This window comes from Marmota marmota, unplaced genomic scaffold (genome assembly GCF_001458135.2).
Source record: "Marmota marmota marmota unplaced genomic scaffold, marMar, whole genome shotgun sequence".
In the NCBI taxonomy this organism is placed as follows: domain Eukaryota; kingdom Metazoa; phylum Chordata; class Mammalia; order Rodentia; family Sciuridae; genus Marmota; species Marmota marmota.
Window position 1 is genome coordinate 85481385 of NW_026000026.1, and position 26863 is coordinate 85508247.

At 38.2% G+C, this 26863-nt stretch overlaps 2 protein-coding genes across 2 annotated transcripts; both read right to left on the reverse strand.

Annotated features, from left to right (window-relative positions):
• Positions 1-7083: 7083 nt before the first annotated feature.
• Tex43 (testis expressed 43) lies at positions 7084-11679 on the reverse strand. The gene is made up of 3 exons (XM_015477805.1): positions 11603-11679; positions 10845-10953; positions 7084-7293 (listed from the first exon to the last, which is right to left on the reverse strand). The coding sequence occupies exons 1-3, from the start codon at positions 11677-11679 to the stop codon at positions 7084-7086; spliced, it is 396 nt and encodes a 131-aa protein (XP_015333291.1).
• Positions 11680-13835: 2156 nt separating this feature from the next.
• Phax (phosphorylated adaptor for RNA export) lies at positions 13836-25211 on the reverse strand. The gene is made up of 4 exons (XM_015501293.2): positions 24559-25211; positions 22486-22606; positions 18836-18919; positions 13836-14658 (listed from the first exon to the last, which is right to left on the reverse strand). Exons 1-4 carry the CDS (start codon positions 25209-25211, stop codon positions 14389-14391), a joined length of 1128 nt encoding a protein of 375 aa, XP_015356779.1. The 3' UTR covers positions 13836-14388.
• Between the last annotated feature and the right edge of the window lie 1652 nt (positions 25212-26863).

Consider the following 26863-nt stretch of genomic DNA (forward strand, 5'->3'; position numbering starts at 1 on the left):
AAATCAAGGACAAGCCTGGGCAATAATTTCAACGAATTCGGTTGCAGTCTTAGTTTTTATTCCTGTTCCTTGTGTATTTAACAGCTCTTTTAGTTCGTTGGCCAGACGAACCTTCGCTGTTGAGTTACCCATTGTACGTACCCTGTCTCTTTAAATTATCTTTAAACCAATCCTCCCCCTTCTTTCTTAGAAGGTGAGCCCCGTCCGCTTACCCCTGCTTTCCGGATCTCGGTGGGAACCTCCAATTGCCGCGTCCGGCCAAGGGAGCCGAGTCCGGCGAGGGACGGCGAGGTTAAAAGACACACAGGACACCAAGGTTCTTCATCCAGGAGTCAATAATCTTTATTGCTAACACACCTTTTTTATACCCCAAGCAGCAGAAGTGGAAAACTACCCAAAAGCAGGAGGGAGGGGGGAGAAATTTAGTTTTAACATCTATTATTGTCAGGTACTGAAACCTCCCTTAACAATAAGTCCATCAGACCAGAAAAGGTCAAGGCATTCTCGTGGGATACATATGTCTCAGACGGAGAAGCAGGAACAGAAAAACCGCAAGTTCGCCATGGCCTTGTGAGCTGGCCACACTGGCATGCAGAACAAACTAGTGGAGGTAGGGCTCCAGGGGCCAGGGTGGACCTGCTGCCAACAGGTCATAAGACAGATGCTTCTCATAACTTCATAAGACAATTTCTTCTCATAACTCTTCTGCAATGGTGTTTGGGCAGAAGTTTAAGCTTGAGGATACTCTCAAAAAAACAAGGAACTAAGGACTGGGGGTGTACAGCACTTGCCTAGTATGAACAAGTGCCTGGGTTCAATCCCTAGTACCCCAAACAAACAAACAAACAACAATAACAACAAAATAAACAGGGACTAAGGATATAGCTCAGTTGGTAGAGTGCTTGCCTCCCATGCATACCACACACACACACACACACACACACACACACAAACAAACAAAACAAAGGACTATTTAGAGGTCAATATGGGAGGATGATTTGACCTCATGAGTTGGAGACCAAACTGGCCAATACAATGAGACACCCCTGTCTCAAAATAAAATAAAAATAAATAAAATAAAATAAAAAGTGATAACTAACAATGGAGGTTGTGGTGAAAAACAATTGAGAGACTGGTAGAATCATTGGAGATACAAGCTAAATCGTAGGCTGGCTAGTTTACCTGGGTAAACCAGGGAAAGAGACAGCTAAAAGGAGCCCTCCAGAGGTCAGAAAAAATCTCAGAGACTTTGGGAACTACCTTTTCAAGAATTCAACTCTGATGCCAATGGTTTCTGAAGCAATTTTATTTCCTAGAGCAAAGTTGGAAACAAAAGAGCAGTCAGCCTGCAATTAGTGGAGTTTAATAGCTAGGTGTGGTCAGGAAACAAGATAACAAAGAGAATCCTGTCAACGACCTAGTCAGAGACTGAGTGTGGCCATACCCAAGGCTGAGCCCCTGAGAATTAGCTCAGGGAGGCTTAACACTGGGTGTGGGAGTGGGGCTGGGAATGGGCCCTGGAGAGATTAGGTTTTACTAAAACAATCCAGCCTGTCACTAAATAAATAAACAAGCAAATAATAATCAAATACCCCAGAGTAGGCTGGAGATAGAAGGAGCCAGTAGCTAGAGTTGCTACAATATATTTTCTAAAATAGCCAGTTGCCAACAAAATATTATCAGATATGCAAAGAATAAGGAAGTACAATTTCTACATCAGGATAAAAAATAAAAAAAAAAAGCAGGCAACAGAAACTGCAATCCTAGCTACTCAGGAGGCTGAGGCAGTCTAGGCAACTTAGACCTTGTTTCAAAATAAAATAAAAAGGAATAGGGATGAAAATCCCCAGAGCAGGAGGAAGGGGGGGAAAGAAGCTTCAGGTTGCTGAGCACAAGGAAGTGCTGGGCAGTGGCATACCTGGAGAAGGCACAAAGTTCCATGTCCCTTTCTTCATACCTCCCCTGGGCATCTTCCATCTGGTTGCTCCTCAGTGATATAGTCTTTTTATAATAAACTGGTAACCCAGTAAGTGAAAAAAGTAATGTGTAAGGGTCCGGCGAAGCGTTGGAGAAAGAGACCACCAAGAGACCACTCATGCAATTGGCAGAAGGGGATTTATTGATCCAGCATGCTGGGGCTCCGTGCCCACTCGAGAAGGGAAAGCAGCCCAGAGCCCCGAGCAGGGGCTGAGCACTGCTTAAGTACACTTTTTTGGGGAGGGCGGAGATTTTACATACATCACAGTCTCCTTTAACAAATCATAATACACTGCGGGAAAATCAAACAACAATTCCTAAACATGATTAGTTCATTCATTGGCGGGAACAGGTTGGGCGGGGGTGATAGGTCAGTTCTAAAGTGGGGTACACATTCAAACTGATTGGTCCAGGCCCTGCGATGCCTATGTGCAAGATCGTACAGGGCCCTAAGTTATTAAACAACCAAGCGGTCAGGGGGAATATTTACTGGTCGGTTCCAAGCATTGTCTTAACAGCTACAGGAATTTCAGGTTTTGCATGTAGCATAGGAACTTAACAATACCTAGTCCTGGATGGCGTTGGTGGTATAGTGGTGAGCATAGCTGCCTTCCAATACCTAGTCCTTTACATTTTAACTCAGGCCTTGCAGCTTAGAAACTTTACAATGCCCAGTCTTTTACACTTTAACTTCAATTTCTTTTACCCTTACAATGTATGATGAAAATTACACCTTATAGAGAATATCAATAAAGAGAAATATTAAAAAATGGAAATCCTTGAATTGAAAAATACAATAACTGAGAAATTCACTGGGGGGGGGCTCAACAAAAGCAGCTCAAATTTGCTGCTTTTTCCCTCAATAAGCTAATAGAGGGAAAAAGCAGCAAATTTGAAGACAGATTGATAGTACTTAAGCAATATGAAGAACAGAGAGGAAAAAGAAGAATGAAAAGAGCTTCAGAAAGATGTGGGACACATATTCATCAACATACATGTGAGGAGAGTACCAGAAAGATGGGAGAGAAAGAAATGAGAAGAAAAAATTGGTCACATAATGTTTGAAATCTTGACAGATTTATTGGAAAACAATAGCCTATATATCCAAGAGAACTCCAAATAGGATGAACACAAAGACACCCACAAGCAGTTTCATAATAAAATTGGTGGAAATCAGAGGCAGGAAGCCCCAAGAAAACAATCACAAGGGAACACCAATTAAAATTAACAGCTGACTAGGCAGAAAAATGGCAGCCAGAGGCAATGAGATAATAGATTCAAAGTGCTCAGCAACAGACAAACAAAAATAAATTCTACATCTACAAGAGCTTTTTTCAAAAATGATGGTGAAATAAATATTTTCTAGATAAGCAAAGACTGGATTTGTGGCTAGCAGTCAAGCCCTAAAAGAAACAGTAAAGGAAGTTCTTCACACTGAAAGAAATTGACTGCAGAAGCTTATCTGAATCCACACAAGAAGCATTGGTGTCTTAGCCATCTTGAGCTGCTATAACAAAATACCATAAAATTGTCTCAAAAAACATTTGCTTTTCATAGTTTGGGGGTGTGAGAAGTCCAAGACAGAGGGGCCAGCAGTGTATTCCTGGTGAAGATCCTTTTTCTGGCTTGCAACCACTACTGTGTTTCTTCTTCTTCTCCTTCTCCTTCTTCTTCTTCTTCTTCTTCTTCTTCTTCTTCTTCTTCTTCTTCTTCTTCTTCTTCTTCTTCTTCTTCTTCCTCTTCCTCTTCCTCTTCCTCTTCCTCTTCCTCTTCCTCTTCCTCTTCCTCTTCCTCTTCTTCTTCTTCTTCTTCTTCTTCTTCTTCTTCTTCTTTTTTTTTTATACCAGAGGTTGAACTCAGTGGCACTCAACTACTGAGCCACATCCCCACCCCTATTTTGTATTTTATTTAGAGACAGAGTCTCACTGAGTTGTTTAGCGCCTTAGGCTGGTTCTGATCTCGTGATCCTCCTGCCTCAGCCTCCCAAGCTGCTGGGATTGTAAGGTCAGGCCGCCACGACCTTACAGATTTTAAAAGGCCTCTGAAGGAGGCTTTATTGAGATTTCACTCCCAGGCAGAGCTCTCAGACCAGCAGAGTGGGTCTAAGAGAATCGCGCCAGGGCTGGACTGGACTGGAATTTTTATTGGGTTTAGGGCAGGAAGGGAGGGCTTGGGACAGGAAAAGGGTTTTTTAGAGTCCCTTGTCCTACTGGGGTTGGTCAGGGGAGCTGGCTAAGATCCAGGATTGGCCTGGAGATCCCACTGGTTGACAGCGGTTCTGTCGGTGCCTGATATGTGTCCCCCCACCCCCAGCAGGTTGATTAATCACCTCAAACCAACCTAACAGGGATTACAGGTGTGCACCACTGTGCCTGGCCTCCAATGTGTCTCTGACATGGTGATGTTATTGGCAGAGTCAGGATCAGGTTCACGCAACACAGAATAGAAGAATGAGCACAATGAACAGCACTGGGGTAAGCAAGCCAGCCAAATTTTATTAAAAAAGGAAAATGAGAGAGAGATTCAGAACTCCTGGTACAGTGCACCTGGAAAAGGCAAGAGTGCCACTTAAGTCTTGCAGTGCTCCTCCTTTAAAGGCACATAAGGAGAAGTTAATAAGCTCCTCTTGATTAGTTTTTTAATATTTTAATTATCCCTAGCCTGGCATGGGCTGGATTATAGATTACGCAGTTGTTTTCGGCATGACCAGATTTAGGCCCTTTCTGAGAAACAAGAACTGTCTTACAACATGTCAGGGCATATTAAAATGGCTGTCCTCGTGCTTGGCCTCTTGGCGATCTTGATTGTCCCTTCCCTACTCTCCACTGCCTGGCCTTTTATACCTCAGTGACACAGACAGAAGTGGGTGTGAGGATTATTTTAGTTAGCATGATGTTTTTCAGGTTCCTCCATGTGGTAGCATGCATCAGAAGAGCATTCTTTTTTTATGGTTGAAAGATTTCCATCAGATGTATAAACCAGTCTTTACCAGTTGATGACATTGGGCTGTTCTACCTTTTTACTATTGTGAATAATGCTGCGAGCATCAAATACAAAGATTTGTGTGTCCCTGCTTTCAGTATTATTGAATGTTAAGGCTCTATTCCAAAATCCCAAATAAAACTACAGGTCTTTTTGAAGGAAAGACAAAGGATTTATTCTGGCCAGGGCCAAGGAGCAGAAAGCAGACAGTTCTTCAGCCGAAGACACTGAACGCGGGCCAGGGGGCCACTTAAAAATCAGGAAACCACAAAGGAGGGGGGCAGGAGAGGCAAGCACAGTCTTAGAATTGGCGCCTTTTTGTACCCATTCAGGAAGTAAGCTAACGTCTGCTCCATAGTTTAAAGATATTGTGGTCAGAGTGCAAGTGGGTGGGGGTGTCAGCATCTATGTAAGTGGGCTCATGAGGAAAGGGGCGTCAATTCTGCACAGGGTGAGATGTCTGAGCATGAGATCAATCCAACTTAACTTTCAAATCTGCCCATGACATGAGGAGTGAAATTGCTGAGTCATGTGGAAATTCTGCTTAATTTTTTGAGAAACCACTCTATGGAGTTCTCTGTATAGGTAAAATGGCTGTACTGTTTTACATATGGTTGCCTGTCCTGAGCCATCTATGAGCTGTGTGTGTGAGCTATGTGCATTGGAGCTATATGAGAGGACAAGTCTGGCATTGCACACTGACTGGGCTGTGCCATGCAAGTGTGCCTCTCCTCTCGCTCTGCCTGTGATCCCACACAGCACCTGAGATGGGTGTGTCTTGCCAAGATGTCAATCAATCTGCTGGCCACAGGACACCAAGAAGCAGGACTCCACTTTGAAACCTTATCCCTACCTTATCTGATGCAGAACATTCTATCAAATCTCCTTTGTGTGTCCCCCCTATAAAAATAGATTCTGGGTACACATTCTTTTTCCAGCACCTTCCAGTGTGAAAGCTGACCCTAAGGTCACAGAGCAGTCCCACCCTTGATCTGAGAAACTCAAGTCCATGTGTTGTGTGATTTCTTTGCTGTTTTCTTAGCTTAATGTTGCAGCCAGCTCTTTTGAATCCAGCTTATCTCGTCAGTGCAGGTCGTTGTCGAGAGTCGCTTTATTTATTTAATATTTATTTTTATGGTACTGGGGACTGAGCCCAGGGTTGTTCTACCTCTGAGCTACATTTCCAGTCCTTTTTATTTTGAGACAGGGTCTAAGTTGTTCAGGTTGTCCTTGAACTTGTGAACTTCTTGCTCAATCCCCTCCCCCGCAAGTAGTTGATGTTATAGGACAGTACCACCATGTCCACTATGGGTTTACTTTTAAATTATGTGAATAAATTACTGTAGCAAATTTACACTCATATACACTGAACAGATACATAAAGTACATCTCTGTATTGTCATTATTTGACGTAGGACCTCTGTTGCCTACGCTGGCCTCTGACTTGTGACTTGTGATTTTTCTGCCTCAGCCCACATAGCTGGAATCACAGGTATATACCTCCCTATCTGGCTGCAAATATATCTCTCTCAGCTAAAACTGTATGATGCATGATCGAGCTGTTTGCCAAACACTTCTAATTACCATGATGATTAATAACAATGGTCCAGAGCCTTAAGTGTGTGTGTTGGAGGGGTGGGTTGTGAAAAAGGGTGGTGGGGGCAGACAGCAAAATAGCAAAAGTAATTCCACATCCTGCAACTCTATTTCAACTCAGCTCATCTGACACTACAATTGAGTTAGAGGGGATGAAAAATAGAGAAGAAGATAAAGGTAGAGGAACGTGATGAGGTCAAACAGTGGTACTAGACCAGTCTGCTGTTCTTTACCTGCTTAATATTAAATTAGTATAAATGAAAGCAGTTCTCCTTCCTATCCCATTGTAATTTACAAATCACACTATTGGTTTATGATCTTTAAAAATATTGAAGTTGTAGATGAAATACGAACGACGTACAGTGACCTTAAACACTTATCAAAGGAAGGTGGAGAATAAGGGATTGAAACACTTTATCACTTTATTTTTATTTTTTTGGTGGTGCTGGGAATCTAACCCAGAGCCATGTTCATGCACTCTATTACACATCTGCTATCCCAGCCAGTTTTATCACTTAATTCCTCTGATCAGACTAGTCGCCTTCTAAAGCCATGGGAGATCACAGTGCTTTGGTATTTGGAGAGAGGTGAATGCAAAGGCATATCTGTAATTTTTATTTCTGGTGGGCCTTTCTTCAAGACAATTGTGCGATCTTCCCCATGGCAAAGCCTTTCACTGTGATCCAAAAAGAGAGAGTCTTCTAGTGGTCCAGTATGGATCCCACATGCTTCTGCTTTCTAAAAGAAAAAAAACAAAAAACCTCTGCTTAATATCACATCAAACATCATTTTCTTGTTATATCAAGATGAAAGTGTTCTGATCGTTTTTCTAACTATCTGATGGACAGAGCAATATCTCTTCTAAAAGCAGAGCTCTGTAACTTGGTATTAACCTGACTACCAGGATGAGCCAGGAGGACTGAAGATTATACAGGTGGTAGGTAAGCCTGGTGTCAGATCATTAAACTTCAGCTTTACTACTTATGTGACCTTGTACAGGTCACATGCCACTCACCCCAGACTTAGTTTTCTCAAATATAAAATGGAAATATCAAGGGGACTGGAGATAAAGCTCAATTGGTAGAGTGCTTGCCTTGCATGCACAAGGCCCTGGGTTCAATTCCCAGCAACACCAAAAAAAAAAAAAAAAAAGTCAAAGAAGACCTTAGAAGAAGGAAAGATCTACCTTGCTCTTGGATAGGCAGAATTAATATTATCAAAATGACCATACTTCCAAAAGCACTATACAGATTTAATGCAATTCCAATTAAAATCCTAATGACATTCCTCATAGAAATAGAAAAAGCAGTCATGAAATTCATCTGGAAAAATAAGAGACCCAGAATAGCTAAGGCAATCCTTAGAAGGAAGAGTGAAGCAGGTGGCATCACTATACCAGACCTTAAACTATACTACAGAGCAATAGTAATAAAAATAGAATGATATTGGCACCAAAACAGACTGGTAGAACAATGGTACAGAATAGAGTACACAGAGACTAACTCATATAATTACAGTTATCTTATATTAGACAAAGGTGCCAAAAACATGCATTGGAGAAAAGATAGCCTCTTCAACAAATGGTTCTGGGAAAACTGGAAATCCATATGCAACAAAATGAAATTAAACCCCTCTCTCTCACCATGCACAAAATTCAACTAAAAATGGATCAAGGACTTAGGAATATAACGAGACTCTGCGTCTAAAAGAAGAAAAAGTAGGCCCTAATTTTCGTCATGTGGGATTAGGTACCAACTTCCTTAATAAGACTCCTGTGGTGCAAGAATTAAAATCAAGAATCAATAAATGGGATGGACTCAAACTAAAAAGTTTCTTCTCAGCAAAAGAAACAATCTGTGAGGTGAATAGAGAGCCCACATCTTGGGAGCAAATCTTTATAAACCCTCACACATCAGATAGAGCACTAATCTCTAGGATATATAAAGAACTCAAAAAGCTAAACACCGGGCTGGGGATGTGGCTCAAGCGGTAGCGCGCTCGACTGGCATGCGTGCGGCCCGGGTTCGATCCTCAGCACCACATACAAACGAAGATGTTGTGTCTGCCAATAACTAAACAATAAATATTAAAAAAAAAAAAAAAAAAGCTAAACACCAAAAAAAGCAAACAAAAAAACCCCAAATAACCCAATCAATAAATGGGCCAAGGACATGAACAGATACTTCTCAGAAGATGATATATAATTAATCAACAAATATATGAAAACATGTTCATCATCTTTAGCAATTAGAGAAATACAAACCAAAACCATTCTAAAATTTCATCTCACTCCAGTCAGAATAGCAGTTATTATGAAGACAAACAATAAATGTTGGCGAAGATATGAGGAAAAAGATACACTCATACCTTGCTGGTGGGACTGCAAATTGGTGCAACCACTATGGAAAGCAGTATGGAGATTTCTTGGAAATCTGGGAATGGAACCACCATTTGACCCAGCTATCCCTCTCCTTGGTCTATACCCAAAGGACTTAAAAACAGCTTACTACAGGGACACAGACACATCAATTTTTATAGCAGCACAATTCACAAGAGCTAAACTGTGGAACCAACCTAGATGCCCTTCAATAGATGAATGGATAAAAAAAAAATGTGGCATATACACACAAAGGAATATTACTCAGCAATGAAAGAGAATAAAATCATGGCATTTTCAGGTAAATGGATGAAGTTAGAGAAGATAATGCTAAGTGAAGTTAGCCATAGTGGGGTAGGGAAAGGGAGCATGGGAGGAATAGTGGAACTCTATATAGGGCAGAGGGGTTGGAGGGGAAGGGAGAGGGCATGGGATTATAAATAATGGTGGAATGTGGTGATCATTATTCTCCAAAGTACATGTATGAAGACACGAATTGGTGTGAATATACTTTGTATACAACCAGATATATGAAAAATTGTGCTCTATATGTGTAATAAGAATTGTAATGCATTCCACTGTCATATACATATATATTATATATATAAACATAAACATAGGATTTAAAAGTATCCCTTAAAAGTTCATCCTAACTTTGGAACATATTGAGAACATCTGAATCCCAATTATTTCTTCCAGGACATTAAATATCCCTTCTTGCTTTGTTTAATTGAAAATGAGGTAACCATACTTTTTTACATCATAAATAAAAGGATTGCCTATAAAAAAGGAGTTAAAATTTAAAAAAAGGATTCTTTGAACATTGAACAAAACACATGTGAACCAAGGCTGGGTGTAATTCAGCAGTAGAGTACTTGCCTCATCTGCTTGAAGCCCTGTGTTCAACCCCAGCACTGGGAAAAAAAAAAAATGGAAAAAGAAAAGCAACTTATGTGAATGAAAATGCTTTTTTTTTTTTTTAAAGAGAGAGAGAGAATCCTAATATTTATTTTTTAATTTTTCGGCGGACACAACATCTTTGTTTGCATGTGGTGCCAAGGATCGAACCCGGGCCGCACGCATGCCAGGCGAGCGCGCTACCGCTTGAGCCACATCCCCAGTCCATGAAAATGCTTTTGTCCATTACGAGGTATTAAATTGATATAAGGTTTGATGCTGTTGTTATAATTGTTGCTGGATAAATAACAGCAATAGGTTATTGACTGAAGTATACATCTGCTTTTGATGTCTCAATATTGAAGAATAGCATTCTGGCCTGGCTTTGGAGTGCAGCCCTGTTTCTGGTACATGGTGTTATCACTTCTGAGTTGTTAAGTGTGTGTGTTTGTGTGTCTGTATGTGCATTATCATCTAAGGAAAAATGGTAAGAATAAATAGGAAAAGAAAATAATAACCTAGAATGTATTAGAAGTTACTCAGTATGGCCAAATTCACTTCATTTAATTAAGTTTCATGGTAATTCTATAAGGTAGTATGTACCAGTCCCCAGTCACTAATTATGTTTTTAAAATTGTTGGGAATACTTTATTTTTATTTATTTATTTTTTTTTCAGAGTAGAAATTAGAAGTTTATTAAAGGACAGCAGAAAAGACTTCTCCTGGAGGAAGAAGGGGACCCAAGAGGTGGAATCCCACAGCCCCTGGATGTAGCTTTAATACTAATGGCACCTGCTTCTGATGGGCTTAACACTGCCAGTTAGCATCATGTGGAGGTTCTGAGATCCTTTTGTATGTCTATTTTGTTTGTATTTGCATTATTGTATTGCCTAAACGTTTACTTTCAAGTTTATGTGAAAGTGCATCAAAAACATTTTTGTATAGTCATATATATCTTACAGATTATATTCAATTGGTACAAGCTTGTAAATGATGAATATTTGTGAGAAAATACCTTCAGATTCACATTCCTGAATTCCATATTTTCTTTCCAAGGCATGACATAACGTGCTGGGATCATCCCTTGCTTTAATGAAAACCGTGGCAAATGAATCTCATCATACCTGACGATTAAGAAAGCAAGAAAAAGGAATGTCTTGTGAGTTTGTTGTTTTGGCATCATTCCAAGGAATTGAGGTAATTGTGTCCATGGTGTTTGGACCCTTGAAGTTGCAGGACAGAGAACTGTGCTAATTTAGGCTCACCTAATAGGCCATCAGTTCTTTAAATCCCCACATTATCACCAAGATCAAGTCAGGGTCAAGTCAGGGTTGGTTACCTCCAGTCCTTTATAGTCTGCCCACAATGTCCATATAACCAGGTGTGGTTTTTTTCCCCCTTTTTTTCTTTTGGTGCAGTGCTGGGGCTGGAATCTAGAGCTTCCCACAATGCTGTATCACTGAGCTACATCCCCAGTCCCCACATAACCTGATTTTTAAGACAGCAGGCAGTGTACTGTTGTACCATAATTTGCCTCAGGCCTACTCTTGTCTACAGGAAATCTCTGGCCAGTGGCAAAAACAAATACCACCCCATCCCCAGACCCAGAAACTAACTTGGCTTCTAAATTTATATGTGATCAGACTTTCACTGCACATGTATGATATTTCCCTTTGGAACATAAAATTTTCTGTATCAATGTGAAGGAGAAACAATTATTATCATGTGGAACAAATCAGCAGTCAAAACCCCTCAGAACCCTTGAGTCCTCACTTATTAGCAGGATTATATGAATTATCATCAGAGCAGTCATTGGATAAGGTCAGATCACTGTCTTTTCCTGAAGCCATCACTGCCAGCAGTGACAGAATTCTCATCTAGAACCCAATTCACTGACCTAATCTAATGGAACTACTGCCTCTGATGTAACAATGTCGTGTGAATTTCATAGCAAACTTTAGAAGTTACATAAACAGCTGAGAGGGCCAAGCTCAGAGCTACTTTTAGTGGTAATTTTATTTTATTTTTTAATCTCCCTTCTTGGGAAAGACATTAACATTTAAAACTGGGAATGCTTGCAGATATATTGCAAATTTGACATGTATTGGAAATACACTTGCTAAATATAAGTCATATTAACATTTTCTATTTGCTTTTGGCTAATTTTCCTCCTTACATACTGCACATCATCGTTGATAAATGTTCCATTTGTTTTATCACCTATTACTTAAGACACACTTTCAGTGTAAATCAAGTTTAAATCCAACCAACTCATTTTATCTTGTGATACTGCAGAATATTTCAGATTATAAAACTCTATAATAAAGTCACAAGTGAAGATGAGTACTTCAATTACTATGACAGAGGCAGAATGTTATTACTGTAAATCCTACAGACTAGCAAGAAAAATATACAGGAAGAATTATAGTGAGATACACTGGTTTTGTGGGAGTATAAAATGAATACATATATGGGAAGTTTGGACACTTTCTTTCAGAAAAGTTTAGAGAAGAGTAATATTGATAAATGTAAAAAACCTTAAAAGTGGAAGCATTTGTTTCTACATGACAGTAGGATGCAACCCATATCAGATATCTGTGTGGTTTCAAATGTTAAAGAAGCAAATACTGATAAATGAACTGGTACAGTGGATATAAAGGAAATTTTCATGAAGACAAACAGCCTTAGGCATCAGTGCCCTTTAAAAAACTATAACTTTCAGTAGAAAAAAAAATACCAATATTTACTTGAAAATGTGGCAGAAAATACTACATCTTTAAAGTCACCTCTCATAGTGCTGGGGATGTAGCCCAGTGGAGGAGCGCTTGCCATGTGCAAGATGTGTGATGGCAGGTGGTGTTGGATCACCCCTCATGAATGACTTCAGGAACAATATCCAGTTACATATTTAGAATATTTTTCTTCCCTTGGTTATACCAATTTTTTTTTTACATATTACTTTTATTTGCGTTTTTTGTATATATGTGACAGTAGTGTATTCTGACATACTATACATATGTGGAGCATAAGTTATTCTAATTAGGATCCCATCCTTGTGGTGGTTATATCAATTTTATGAAGAGTATTTGAAATTAAAAAATGTCAGAGCTGGAAGTGTAGCTCAGAGGTGAAAGCTCATGCTTGGCATGTGCAAAGCCCTGGGTTCAAACTCTGGCACCAAATAATAAAACTAATTTTATTTTTGCATTATTTATAAATAAAAAACATCCAATAACCACTTAACTCTAAGATCTAATTGCAAAGACTATTTTTTAGGTACTGAAAGACTTCAAGTACATTGTAAGGAACAGTTTATAACTGCTGAATTATACATTTTTGCTTAAAAAAATCTACTTGTTAAGCACATTTTTGCTCAAGATATTTTGTAAATTATTTAAGACTTGGAACATTTTAAGTATAACTACTTTTATTTTTGTCTTTAATGAAGACAAGTGATTTGAAACTTCATGCAGATATGACATTTTAAATACCTAACTTCCATAACATAAGGTAAGACAGTCTTAGGTAGGCAACTACTGGGAATTTTAAAAAATGTCCATAATATCACACAGGTATGGATCACACTCAGTATCTAGTATATGACCAAGTTAATTAATAAGTCAAAAACAATGTTGGTCATGAATTGGCATGAACATACTTTATATATAAAGATAGGAAAAATTGTGCTCTATATGTGTAATAAGAATTGTAATGCATTCCACTGTCATGTATTTAAAAAAAAATAAAAAAACAATGTTGGGTGTGGCGGTGCATGCCTGTTGTCCCAGCTACTGGGGAGGCCGAGGCAAGAGGATCACAAGTTCCAGGCCAGCCTTAGCAACTTAGCAAGACTCTGTTCTAAAATAAATAAATAAAGGGTTGGGGGTGTAGCTCAGCGATAGAGCATCCCTGGTATCCTTCTCGAGTACCAGAAATCCCTAAAACAAACAAATGAATGAAACAAAATAAAACCCAACAAAAAAGCCACCAAATTCACAACCAATACTTCTTTGAAAAGCTTCTGATATTTATTTGCTTCTGCATAAACAAGAGGGAAGAACCTTCAATACAAACCTTTTTTAAGTCTATCCTTAAAATTGCCTAAGAGTTCTTATAATATAGAAAAAAACAAATTTGAATGCATTTGTAACAGCTTAATTATGTGTGTCCCATCTGGATCTTTTAACGGAATGTTTTGAAACCAAAGCATAATTTACCACAAAGACAAATCAGAAAAAGAAATTAGATTTTTGAGTGGTGTGTTACAATGACCTGGACAAAACCAATTATCAACTAGTAAAATACTCTTAATAATTAGCACATGCAACAGAGAAAATATACTGTAAAGTATGGTGTCAGACATAAGCCATCTTTAAATGTTTCTATCAATTGTATTCATCTCTCCACATATATTAATTTTTATTTAAAACAAGAAACAGTTCTTTTTTCTCCTGATTCTCATGTTTATCAGTGCAAGTAAAACAAAGCAATCTTAATAAAAATGGGTTATTACAATGTTATTTTAGAAAGGTCTATTCCTCAAAATGTCCAAAATGTTCTTAAAAGATGTCCAAATCGTGAGAATGATCAACTTCAATGGCCTCCTCTGCATCCAACTTGGTTTCACCATGTCCTTCCTGTGGCTCATCAAGAGAGGCCAGGGCCTCATTTGTGTCACTTGCAAAAGTTTCTCGTGATGTATCATCTTCTTCTTGAAAATTCAAACTTTTAATGGCTTGTTTCATCTTTTTACCCAATATTTGTGTCCTCCTTTTCCTAGCAGCTTTTTTATTTTCATATTCCTTTTGATTTTCGATGTAGAAAATATCCTATAATAAAAAAGAAAAACTTTAGTAAAACAAAACAAAACCATTTATTAAAAGATAGTCAATCATTATCTCCATTTCTCACAAAAAATAAGCAAATATTAGTAGACTCAGTATCAAACACAGTCTAGCATCTTAAGTACTGACTGCAAGTAAAGACTGAAGCTATAATTCAAATCCAATCTCGTGTTGGATTTAGGGATCATGCTTATTCCACCTGAACACATCAAGTCTACAGTCAAGTTTTCTAAATGAAAAGATATAATACAAAAATCATGTTGTTTAGAGTTTAAGTAAAATGTAATTGATCACAACAAAACAGAAGCCTTTGGAATAAAGATTTACTAACTTCGAAATGTCATTCTAACTTATGTAATGTTCATGCTAAGAAATCAAACCGTGAGCCACTGCACATGCCTCTAATCCCAGAGACTCAAAAGGCTGAGGCAGCAGATTGCAAGTTCGTGGCCAGTCTGGGCAATTTAGCAAAACCCTGTCTCAGAATAAAAAAACAGGTGCAGTGGCGCATGTCTATAATCCCAGTGGTGCTTCAGCAACAACTAGGCACTAAGCAACTCAGTGAGACCCTGTTTCTAAATAAAACACAAAGATAGGGCTGGGATGTGGCTCAGTGCTTCAGTGCTCCTGAGTTCAATCTCCAGTACTCCCCACCCCCAAAAAACAAAAAAATGAAAAACAAATCAGGGCTGGGGATGTGGCTCAGTGGTCGAGTGCCCCCGAGTTCAATCTCCAGCACCCCCCACCCAAAAAAGTGGGAGAGGTTGAGGATGTAGCTCAGTGGTAGAATGTCCCTAGATTCAATGCACAGAACAAAATAATAAAATATTATATGAAAAAGAAAAAAAAAACATAAAATAACGTGGGAAATTTGATACAGATAACTATGTAGAGATATAGAGAAATCAAACTAGATCATGGATTTAAAGAGAAGGCCAAATGAACTACACTAAGACATGGAAGGTTTAAAAGGAAGTTGGTATAGATAAGATACACTTCTGAAACCCTATTATCCTCTGGGAAAGGACTCCTAAAATTTGTAGCCAAGTCTGTCCCTATCATTCTCTAAAGTACACAAAGTACGAATGCCTTGTTTATAAAAAGTACTATGGAGAATGGTGAGATAAAGGGGACTCACTCCTAAAATTTATGCTAAATAGTTACAAGTAGCACACATTAGCAAAGGAAGGAGTAAAGAACTTTGAAATAAAGGGGATAAAGGAAAAAGTTCACAATATGAGTGTTCTGACAAAGAGAAAGAATATTTGCTAAAGAAATGAGGAAGGTCGGAGGGTGGAGAAAGAGGATAAGAAAAAGAACAGGAAGAGCTACAAAGGTGAATTCAAAGTAGGCTAGCTATCATTTAGTAAGTGAATATTTTTATATGCCAGTCATCATGCTAAAAACTTCACACATTAACTCATTTTATCCTCACAAAAACTTTATGAGGTAGGTATACTATCCTTTTTTTCAGAGGAAAAAAAAATGAGGCAAAAGATTACAGAGCTAACATGAGAAAGTACAAGGTCTAAACTCAAAACTGGGGGGGTGCATGTAGCTCAGCTAAGCGGTAGAGTGTTTGCCTGGCATGTATGTGAGGCCCTGGGTTCCACCCCTGACATGGTGTGTGTGTGGGAAGGTCTGAATATAAGAAATTATATTTCTCCAAATTTATATTCTTTTTCTTTTCTTTTTTCTCCTAGTACCAGGGATTGAATCTAGGGGCACTTAACCAGTGAGTTACATCCCTAGTCCTTTTTATTTTCTATTTTGAGACAGGGTCTCACTAAGTTGCTGAGGTTGGCCTTGAACTTGCAGTCCTCCTGCCTCAGCCTCTGATTCTGAGATTATAAGCATGTGCTACCATGTGTGGCTCAGATCTATATCCTTAAAATCTATTTATACTGCCTTAACAAAAGTTTAATAATTTGGCATTTTTTAAGACTGTACTTGTCAAGTATAAAGATAAAAAATAAGCTTCATGAAGTATTTTCATTTTATGTGGAAGCACAGTAAGCATCTTCACAGAAAAAATGTCAAGTAGAATAATGCCTGGCAACACAGTAATTTTATAAAGTTCCCCTTTCCCTTCAAAGATGGCAATCCTTTCTTTCTTTCTTTCTTTTTAAATAGAGAGAGAGAGAGAGAGTGAGAGAGAGAGAATTTTTTTAATATTTATTTCTTTCAGTTACTGGCGGACACAACATCTTTGTTTGTATGTGGTGCTGAGGATCGAACCCGGGCCGCACGCATGCCAGGTGAGCACGCTACCGCTTAAGCCACATCCCCAGCCCAATGGCAATCCTTTCTAAAAAGGAACTTCACTCCTACAGGCTGTGGATTTAATAGAATAAAGCAGGGAATGGCCCAAAGAAATATCGTTGCAACATACTCTCACAATAAATGCAGACAAAAAAAAAAAATCTAAGGGAAATATTTTTGCATCCCATATTCACCAAGTAAAGAACCTGACTATATACTGTTTTATAGAGGGAGACTGTTAGGCTGTGCCTTTAAAAAAAATGGCAACTAAACTTTTTTTAATTCATGAACTTTGTTATTTTCTAAAAACTGAAGTAATTACAAGTTCACTCAAACAAAAACAAATAAAACCATAAATGGTAAATGCAAATCATGTTCCATAATTAAAAAATTAAATAATATCAAATTTTGAATTCTGAAAACCCCCCATTGTACAATAATACTCACATAAGGAATTCTCAGGAGCACAAAAATAGTCAAGAATACCTTCTAGCTGTCTTGCTGGCACATGCCTGTAATCCCAGTGGGTCAGGAGGCTGAGGCCCTAGGCAACTCAGTGAGACCCTGTCTCTAACAAAAAAGGGTTGGGAATGTGGCTTGGTGGTTAAGAGCCACTGTTCAATTCCTGGTACCAAAAAACAAACAAACAAACAAACAAAACCAAAACAAAATACCTTCCAGTTCATAAGAAATATCAAAAGATGGAGGAAAAAATGGAAAAAAGTCACAAGGAGATAATCACCAGAACATTAATAGGATAAACTAACATTCTATTAAATAACCATCATTCAAAAGGTCTTAAATGACAAGGGAGGAAAATGCGGGATTAAAAACAACAAAACATATGAGGGGCTGGGGTTGTGGCTCAGTGATAGCGCACATGTGTGAAGCACTGAGTTCAATTCTCAGCACTACATACAAATAAATAAAATAAAGGTCCATCAACAACTAAAAAATATATATATATAAAAAAAAACCCGTATGATAACTGGAACATGGAAACCTATATTGGATCCTGGTTGAGGTGGAAAATATAAAATAAATTATTAGGACAACTCAGAAAATTGAAACAAGGTCTCAATATTGGATCTTAGGACATGCTTGTTGAAATAATGAGGCTGAACATCATGATGTTTGCTACTTATTTCCAAATGAACCAAAAAATTTCAACAGGTAAAGCAGAAATGTCAAAATAAATGTCAAAATGAGCCAAGCATGGCATTGCATGCCTGTAATCTCAGTGACTTGGAAAGTTGAGGCAGGAATATCACTAATTAGAGACCAGGCTGGGCAACTTAAACTCAAAAATTTTTTTTCTGGCACTGGGGATTGAACCCAGTGCTCTTTATCACTGAGCCATATTTCCAGCCCTTTTCATTTTTTATGTTCAGACAGAGCCTGACCTCAAACTTGGGATCCTCCTGCCTCAGCTTCCTCTGTTGCTGGGATCATAGGTGTGTACATTCACACTTGGCTTCAAAATTACATATTTTAAAAAGGGCTGGGGATGTATCTCAGATGTAGAATGCTCTGTGTTCCAGCCCTAGTGGGAGGGGATGGACATGAAACATCAACCATCAATGTCATTGAATATATGGGCATTAATCTTATTACTCTATCTATTCTGCATGTTTAAAAATGTCCATTAATAAAAAATTTTAGGAGGATTGGAAAAATAATTACATGCTAAGAGAACAGGACTAACTGTCGTAAAAATAAAAATCTCGATCTTGGCTCTGAAAGGGAAGAAAAAGAGGAGGCAAGCCTTCACAAAATGTACAATGACAAAATTGGTCCATTTAAGGCAGAGCAGGTGATGAAGTTGGAAAGCAAACCCAGAGGCTGAGTGAGCAGAGGTAAAATCACAATGGAGCTTCAAAGCCAAGAACATTATCATTACCTTAATTTGTTCTTCCGTGATACTTGGGGTGTTTTTCAGGAGATTCAGAAAAACCCCACCTGGTGTTCTTCTTCGGCTACCATTCTACAAAAAATAAACAAAAACAAACTGTGAACTACATACGACTTTTCTTCTTCTTTTTTTTTTTTGGTCACTCTGCATATCTGTGAATAACTGTAAAAACAAACCACTAATATTGATTTTGAATTTATAAATAACTTTTAGCAAGTAGGCAAATATGCAAATATAAAATCAACAAATAATAAGGACCAACATATGTGAGTGTGTGTGTACACATGTAATATAACAGAAATAAAAAACTATAATGCCGGCTAGGGATGTGGCTCAAGAGGTAGCGTGCTCGCCTGGCATGCGTGCGGCCCGGGTTCGATCCTCAGCACCACATACAAACAAAGATGTTGTGTCTGCCGAAAACTAAAAAATAAATAAACAAAACAAAACAAAACAAAAAAACTAGTCATTGGCAACTTTAAAAAGAATGAAGAGCCAGGTACAGTGGTGCACACCTGTAATCCCAGCAGCTCAGGAAGCTAAGGCAGGAGGATCACAAGTTTAAAGCCAGCCTCAGCAACTTACTGAGGCCCTAAGCAACTTAGTGAGACCTTGTCTCAAAATAAAAAAATAAAAAAGGCTGGGGATATAGCTCAGTGGTTAAGTAACTCCAGGTTCAACCCCTGATACCAAGGCGGGGGAAAAAAGGGGACTCTCTTTATTTATATATGGTGCTGAGAATCGAACCCACTGCCGCACACATGCTAGGCAACCACTTTACCACTAAACTACAATCCCAGCCCTGGGGCTCTTTTTTTCTTACATTTTCCATCTAATTTGTTGGGAAATCCTGTTGGTGTCACCCAGAATCTGACCATTTTTTTCCACGCCAGAGTTATCACTGTGGTCCTACCCACATTATCTCTCACCGGCATTATTAGCCTCTTAAAACACCTTTACTGCTTCCACCCTTATCCAACATCCCCTTCAGTCTATTCTCAACAAAACTGCTTATGTCATCTATTCAAAACTCTTTTAAGAGCTATTTCATAGCAGATGTGATGGCACACACCTGTAATCCCAGCAACTGGGGAAGCTGAGACAGGAGGATCTCAAGTTCAAGGCCAGCCTCAACAACTTAGCAAGACCCTAAGCAACTTAGTGAAACCCTGTCTCAAAAAAAAAAAGGGCTGGTGGACGTAATTCAGTGGTAAAGTCCTCCTGGGTGAAATCCCTAGTACCCACCCCATAAATAAATAAATAGCTATTTCATTAAAAATAAAAGCCAAATTCTTTTTTAAAAATTTTTATTTATTTATTTTTTAGTCATACATGACAGCAGAATGAATTTTGATATATAATACATACATGGAATGTACATACATCAATCATATTGTCTATTCTGTTCTGCTGCCCTTTCTATCCTTCCTACTCCTCCCCTCCTCTCCCATCCTTTCTCTCTATCCACTCTAATGTGACAAACTTTTTTTTTCTTTTTCTCATTACAACATCATATATGTACTCTGTATAACAATGAGGTTCTCCTCCCATCTTCTGTGCAACTCCCTCTCTCCCTCTTTTTCCCTCCCACCTCTCTTCCCTATTTAGTGGTAGTCTTCTTCTCATGCTCTTCCTCCCTATCCCATTTTGAGTCACCCCCCCCCTTATATCAGAGAAGACATTCGGCATTTGTTTTTTAGGGATTGGCTAACTTCACTTAGCATAATCTGCTCTAATGCCATCCATTTGCCTGCAAATGCCATGATTTTATTATTTTTTAGTGCTGAGTAATATTCCATTGTGTATAAATGCCACATTTTTTAAATCCACTCATCTATTGAAGGGCATCTAGGTTGGTTCCACATTCTAGCTATTGTGAATTGTGCTGCTATAAACATTGATGTGAAAAGCCAAATTCTTTAAGGTGCAAATGATGCCCCACTAGATCTTGATGCACATTACCTCTCTGACCTTATATCCCACTTCTCTAAAGCACTCTGCTCTAGTTGCAAAGATCCTTTGTTCAAACCAGGTACCAGGAACAGAGATTAGGGTGAAGAGAGACAACTGAATCTTCCAAGGACAAAGTTGAAGACTATCTTCACTTAAAATTCTGTATATTAACTTTAATTTTCGATAATATTGCATTAAAATATCATTTGTCTTGATTACTGAGTTTTTTGGGACTCCATCAAATTTTGTACTCAAAGCAAGCAATAGCTTACTTTACCCTATTTCTAGTCTGCTAAGTAGCTTTTACTTCTAACATGGCTGTTACTTCTACCTGGCCTGTTCTTTTTGTAGTACTGTTTCACATTCTTCAACTCTTTGTTCAAATTTCTAACCTAACCACTCCTGTTTAATAGTGACGTTCTATTATCTTCATTTGATCAATTTTGGTGTTTAATAGATACTTCCTATACTTCCATTTGATCTATTTCTTTTTCCATGGATATATCACATTCTAGTTCATTTGAAGTTATTATATTTGTCGTTTATAGACTATTTTCCTCTCACCCTCAACTACAACATAAGCTCCCTGTTCTAGAATAGGCCTGGCACATGGCAGTCACTCAATCAATAATTGTTCAAAGAAAGAATGTATCAAAAGGAAGTGAATTTCAATTTGTACCTTAACATTTAGTACATTTGCCATTAGTTCACTGGAATACAAAATTTTATTACTACAATATTGAAATACCCAATCTTTACATAAAAGAACACTCGTCGCCCTTTTAACAAGAAATGCAGTCCAGCAGAAGAAAGGAAATTTCCTATTTTAAATATTTATTTATTTATTTATTTTTATATGGTGCTAAGGATGGAACCCAGTGGCTCACACGTGCAAGGCAAGTGCTCTACCACTGAGCTACAGCCCCAGCCCTCACAGAACCTTAATAGTGACATAAACAGGGATGTCAGTGTATTCATTATTATTAAAATTTGTTGGGTTGTTGACTTCTATAATTTATGTTGACAGGCTAATTCCTCAGCCAATGCTGCTAACTCTCTAATTTGTTTCTTTTCTCTTCATTTCCACAGCATAATATTGATCTACTCTCTTGTGCTGTGAGAACTGGATAAAAATAAATTACAAACCAGGAATAACAAGAGGGAAACCATTCACACTCAGATCTTCACCCTGTGGTGTAAGCTGAATTGAATGAGATCTGCAAAACCATTCTAGAACTGCCACTGCCTGTGATCAGGCCCTGGCCAGATGTGCTCTTTTCATCATTCTGAAACAGTAAACAGTGTTTTTCCATTTTCTTTATTGCTCCCTACCCCAGGAGCTATTTCAGATTTTTTCCTTTTGGTCTCCACCACCCATGTTATTGTAATATAAATGGATCACTGTAAATCTGTCTGGGCTTTATTAGGTGCTACTTTTAATGAATCATATAGGGATATGTTGTCACCTTCCTAATAACAGATTACAATTTATGTTTTTTTGTAAGGAAAGTATTAATTGAAAACAAGAGGGTGCCAAACTTTTATATTCAGTTCTGTTAATTTTATCTGAAACACATTGCAATAATGTATGGTAAATAAGAGGTCCAAAAGAGGTAAGTGAACTTACCTGGGATGAAAAAACCATGACAAACAATTCTAAAATACAAACTGTGAATCAGTCTTACCATTATAAAAAGGCCACCATTTTGTTCGACTTCTGCAGTTTCCATTAGAAGTTCAATTGCCTTTTTGTTCCCAATTATTCTCACTACTCGGGCTATCAGATCTTTCTTTGGTTCTTGTAACCTGAAAAGAAACAAAGTAAATTTAACCTTTTATTTGTTGTTGATGAAATCTACTTTAATTACCAGTATAGCCCTTAACTAGAATCAAATCCCTATTCTAATAACATTTGCTTTTCAAAATATTCAATAATTAACTGAGTCACTGACATGGAAACATCCTAATTTGGGGTCATGCAAAGAGACAGTAACTTCAGGGTTCCATGTCAAGTCTTTTTTTTTTGTTTGTTTTTTTTGTTTTAGATTTTATTTTTTTTTATTGGTTGTTCAAAACATTACAAAGCTCTTGACATGTCATATTTCATACATTTGATTCAAGTGGGTTTTGAACTCCCAATTTTACCCCAAATACAGATTGCAGAATCACGTCGGTTACACATCCACATTTTTACATAATGCCCTATTAGTAACTGTTGTATTCTGCTACCTTTCCTATCCTCTACTATCTCCCCTCCCCTCCCCTCCCATCTTCTCTCTCTACCCCATCTACTGTAATTCATTTCTCTCCTTCCATGTCAAGTCTTATACTTGACATTTTTATTTGCTTTACTGGATTATGGCAGATTTCAAAATATATATATGCACACGCACCAAGGTGAATATAAGCTTGAGTGCAAAAAAGATAAACCTAAAAGTTGGTTTTCCTAATTCCAGAGATATCTAGGAGCTTTAAAATGGATAAAACAGGGGCCGGGGATGTGGCTCAAGCGGTAGCGCGGTTGCCTGGCATGCGTGCGGCCCGGGTTTGATCCTCAGCACCACATACAGACAAAGATGTTGCGTCCGCCGAGAACTAAAATAAATAAATAAATATTAAAATTCTCTCTCTGTCTCTCTTTAAAAAAAATAAAATAAAATGGATAAAACACATGACTTATAAATTTACCACCCACTAAGCAATTCTACTCCTAGGTATTTACCTAAAAGAAATGAAAATGTATGTTAATGATAGCCAAAAGTGGAATATTCATATCCATCGGACATGGACATATACAGATCTAAAAAAAGGGAATTAAGTACTGATTCCTGTATAACATGTATCATTCTCAAAAACACTTCATTAAGTGAAAGAAACCAATCATAAGAACACATATATGGTTCCATTTGTCCAGAAAAGGCACATCTGTAAAAACAGAAAATAGATTAGTAGTTGTCTGGGAATGAGCAATGATTAACTGCAAATGGATGTACAAATATGAAGGATCTTATTGGGTTATGGAAAGGTTTTAAAATTAGGAAAACCAACTTTTAGGTTTATCTTTATTTCATGGCATTAAGCACACACCTATAATCCCAGCAACTTGGGGAGGCTGAGGCAGGAGGATTGCATTGCTGAGACAAGCACTGGCAACTTAGTAGGACCTTGTCTCAAAATAAAAAATAAAAAGGGCTGGGGACATAGCGCAATTGTGGCGTACTCTTGGGTTAAATCCCAAGTATTGCCAAACTCCAACACTTGAAAATGAGTGAATATTATCAAATGTAAAATATATCTCAATAAAATAAGAATCACAAATGAGCACTCAATACATGAGTTTAAAAAATGTTTTGTGGTGGGCTGGGGTTGTGGCTCAGTGGTAGAGCACTTGCCTGGCATGTGTGAGGCTCTGGGTTCGATCTTTAGTACCACATAAAAATAATAAATAAATGGGCTTCGTGCATGCTAGGCAGGTACTCCACCACTTCACTACACCCCCAGCCCCAAAATGTTTTATTTAAAGAGCTATACAGCACTAAATAAAAGTTCATGGAAGTATATACAAATTATCCTACCAGGCCTGTCCAAATTTAAGAAAACAAATATATTCAGATAATCAAATAAGCCTAGTTAATTCCATAAATTAAAAAAAAAAGTCTCAAAAAGGAACATCATTATTAAAGTATTTCGCATTTATGTCCTGTAAACAGAAGATATCTGGTCAAATGTTCATTTATAGGTCAAGCTTAAATGCTTACCTGAAAGAAATTTCATCAGCCACTTTCTCTTGAGAATCTTCTTCTGTGATCTCATATCGGCCTTTATAGTTCATTTCTAGTCTGTACCCTACTCTGTCTTTGACAGGCCGTTTCCTTTTCAGATGACCTTGCCCATTTTCCTCTTCCCTTGACTCCATATTTTTGCTGCTGTGCATATATTCATCTAGTTCTTTATCTAGTTCTTTTGTACATTCTTGAGATTCCCTTTTAAGTTTCTTAGCAAGTAAATAATTGTAGGTTTCAGATTGTCTGCTTTTGTCAATAGTGCCCTCCATTCCCAAGATACCAAGTTCAGTGGCCACTGCATCTTGATTCTGTTCCTGTAGTACGGCACCCCATATGTTGTTAACTTTCTTTGCCCCACCAACAAGTGGTTTCTCACTGTTCTGGTCAAATTGAAAAGGCTCCGATTTGGAAGGAGGATTAAGACACTTCTGACGCTTGCGTTTCCAAAGAGAGCTATCATCATCTGAATCAGAAAAACTCTCCTCACTTGAATCCACACTTTTAACAGTCCGATAATGTGACACTGGTACATAGGCTGTTGCAGTGCTCTGGAAGGACCTCACAGCACTGTCCCCATCTAATACTTTCTGCAAGTGAGAGAAAATAGAGTCAATTCCATAAAACATAGCAACTCTACCCACCATGAGTTATTTTTAAAAACTTATTTAGATTCATCTGAAGTATTCTGAAACAAAACTCATCTCCAAAGACATTTCTGAAATCCATCCAGTCCCCACTTTTCAAAAATCCCACATGAAATTGCTGATGGCGGGCGGGGGGGGGGCATTGCAGGTTAACCAAGGATTGAACTCAGAGGCATATGACCACTGAGCCACATCCCCAGCACTATTTTGTATTTTATTTGGAGATAGGGTCTCAATTACTTAGCGCCTCACTTTTGCTGAGGCTGGCTTTGAATGAGATCCTCCTGTCTCAGCCTCATGTGCACCACTGTGCCCCAGGAAATCTGCTAATTTTAAAGCCATAAATTTAATTTCCACAGCTAAAGCATCACTTTGTTTTAAAAGGTCTCCTAGAAATTTACCAAAGCTCTCAATTCTCACCTTTAAAAGATTTCAATCTTTTCAGTTATGACCAGAATGTGAGAAAATGATATACACAATAATTGTTACTGGCAGGATTTGTTATCTTTATTTCCAAAGATACCTATCTTAAATTTGGACACAACTTCCCTTATATGGATGGTTCTGTGACTTTACTCCTTTTAGAGTAGATGGTGAACTAAGAGGAAAAATTCCCACAATACTTTCAAAACCACAGATTTCATGGCATTAAGTTAACCAAGTTACAGGCCAATTTATATAAAACAATTCGAAAGAGATTGAAAAACAAAATATCCTGGTTTCAATTTTGTAAGACATTTAGATGCAAAATAAGTCACTTTTTCATTTTAGAATAATAATTGTACAATCTTATGGGGTTTAATATGATGTCTGGACACACCCATACTCTGGGTATACTCAGATCAGAGTAGCATATTCACCAACTCAAACATTGATCATTTCTTTGTGGTCAAATATTCAAAATCCTCTCCTAGTTATTCTCCCCCATCCTTTACTGGGGATTGAACCTAGGATCTTGCACATGCTAGGCAAGGGGCTCTACCACCGAACTACATCCTAGCCTTTTTAAATTTAGAGATGGCTGGCCTTGAATTTTTGATCCTTCTCTTAGCCTCCTGAGTAGCTGGGATTAAGGCATGCAATGCTGCACTTGGCTGCTTGTAGCTTTTTTGAAATATACATTAACTATAGTCACCCTACTGTGCTAGACAACATTTGAACTTATTTCTCCCAACTCTTTGTGTTTGACTTTTGCTTTTTTGTACTAAACACTAAATCGATTAAGTATTTGTTCAACTACTATATGCTAGAAATGGGGGTGGAGGTGATTAAGTGAGTAAGAGGATAGCCTCTCTACTTTCCATAGTAACAGCAGCTAACACTCCCTGGAGCATGACTGTGTGCAGTATGCTTCATCGAATCTTCACAACTCTACTGATAACGGCACCTAAATAGTGAGGCTAGATAGCCTGCGGGTTAGACAGTGGAGCGGCTAGGATTTGAACGCTGGCAGCTTGGCACCAAAGACCTCTCAAAGAGGCTGCTACCGAGGCACGGGGGAATTCACAACAAATTCCCATTTAGAAAGCTGGGAAATTAAAACAAAACCTAGTGTCACGGACACTAGCCTAGGACAAAGCTAGGCTCGGTGGGGAGACTTAAGACCAGGCCCCCTCGTCGTGCAAGGAGCTTCA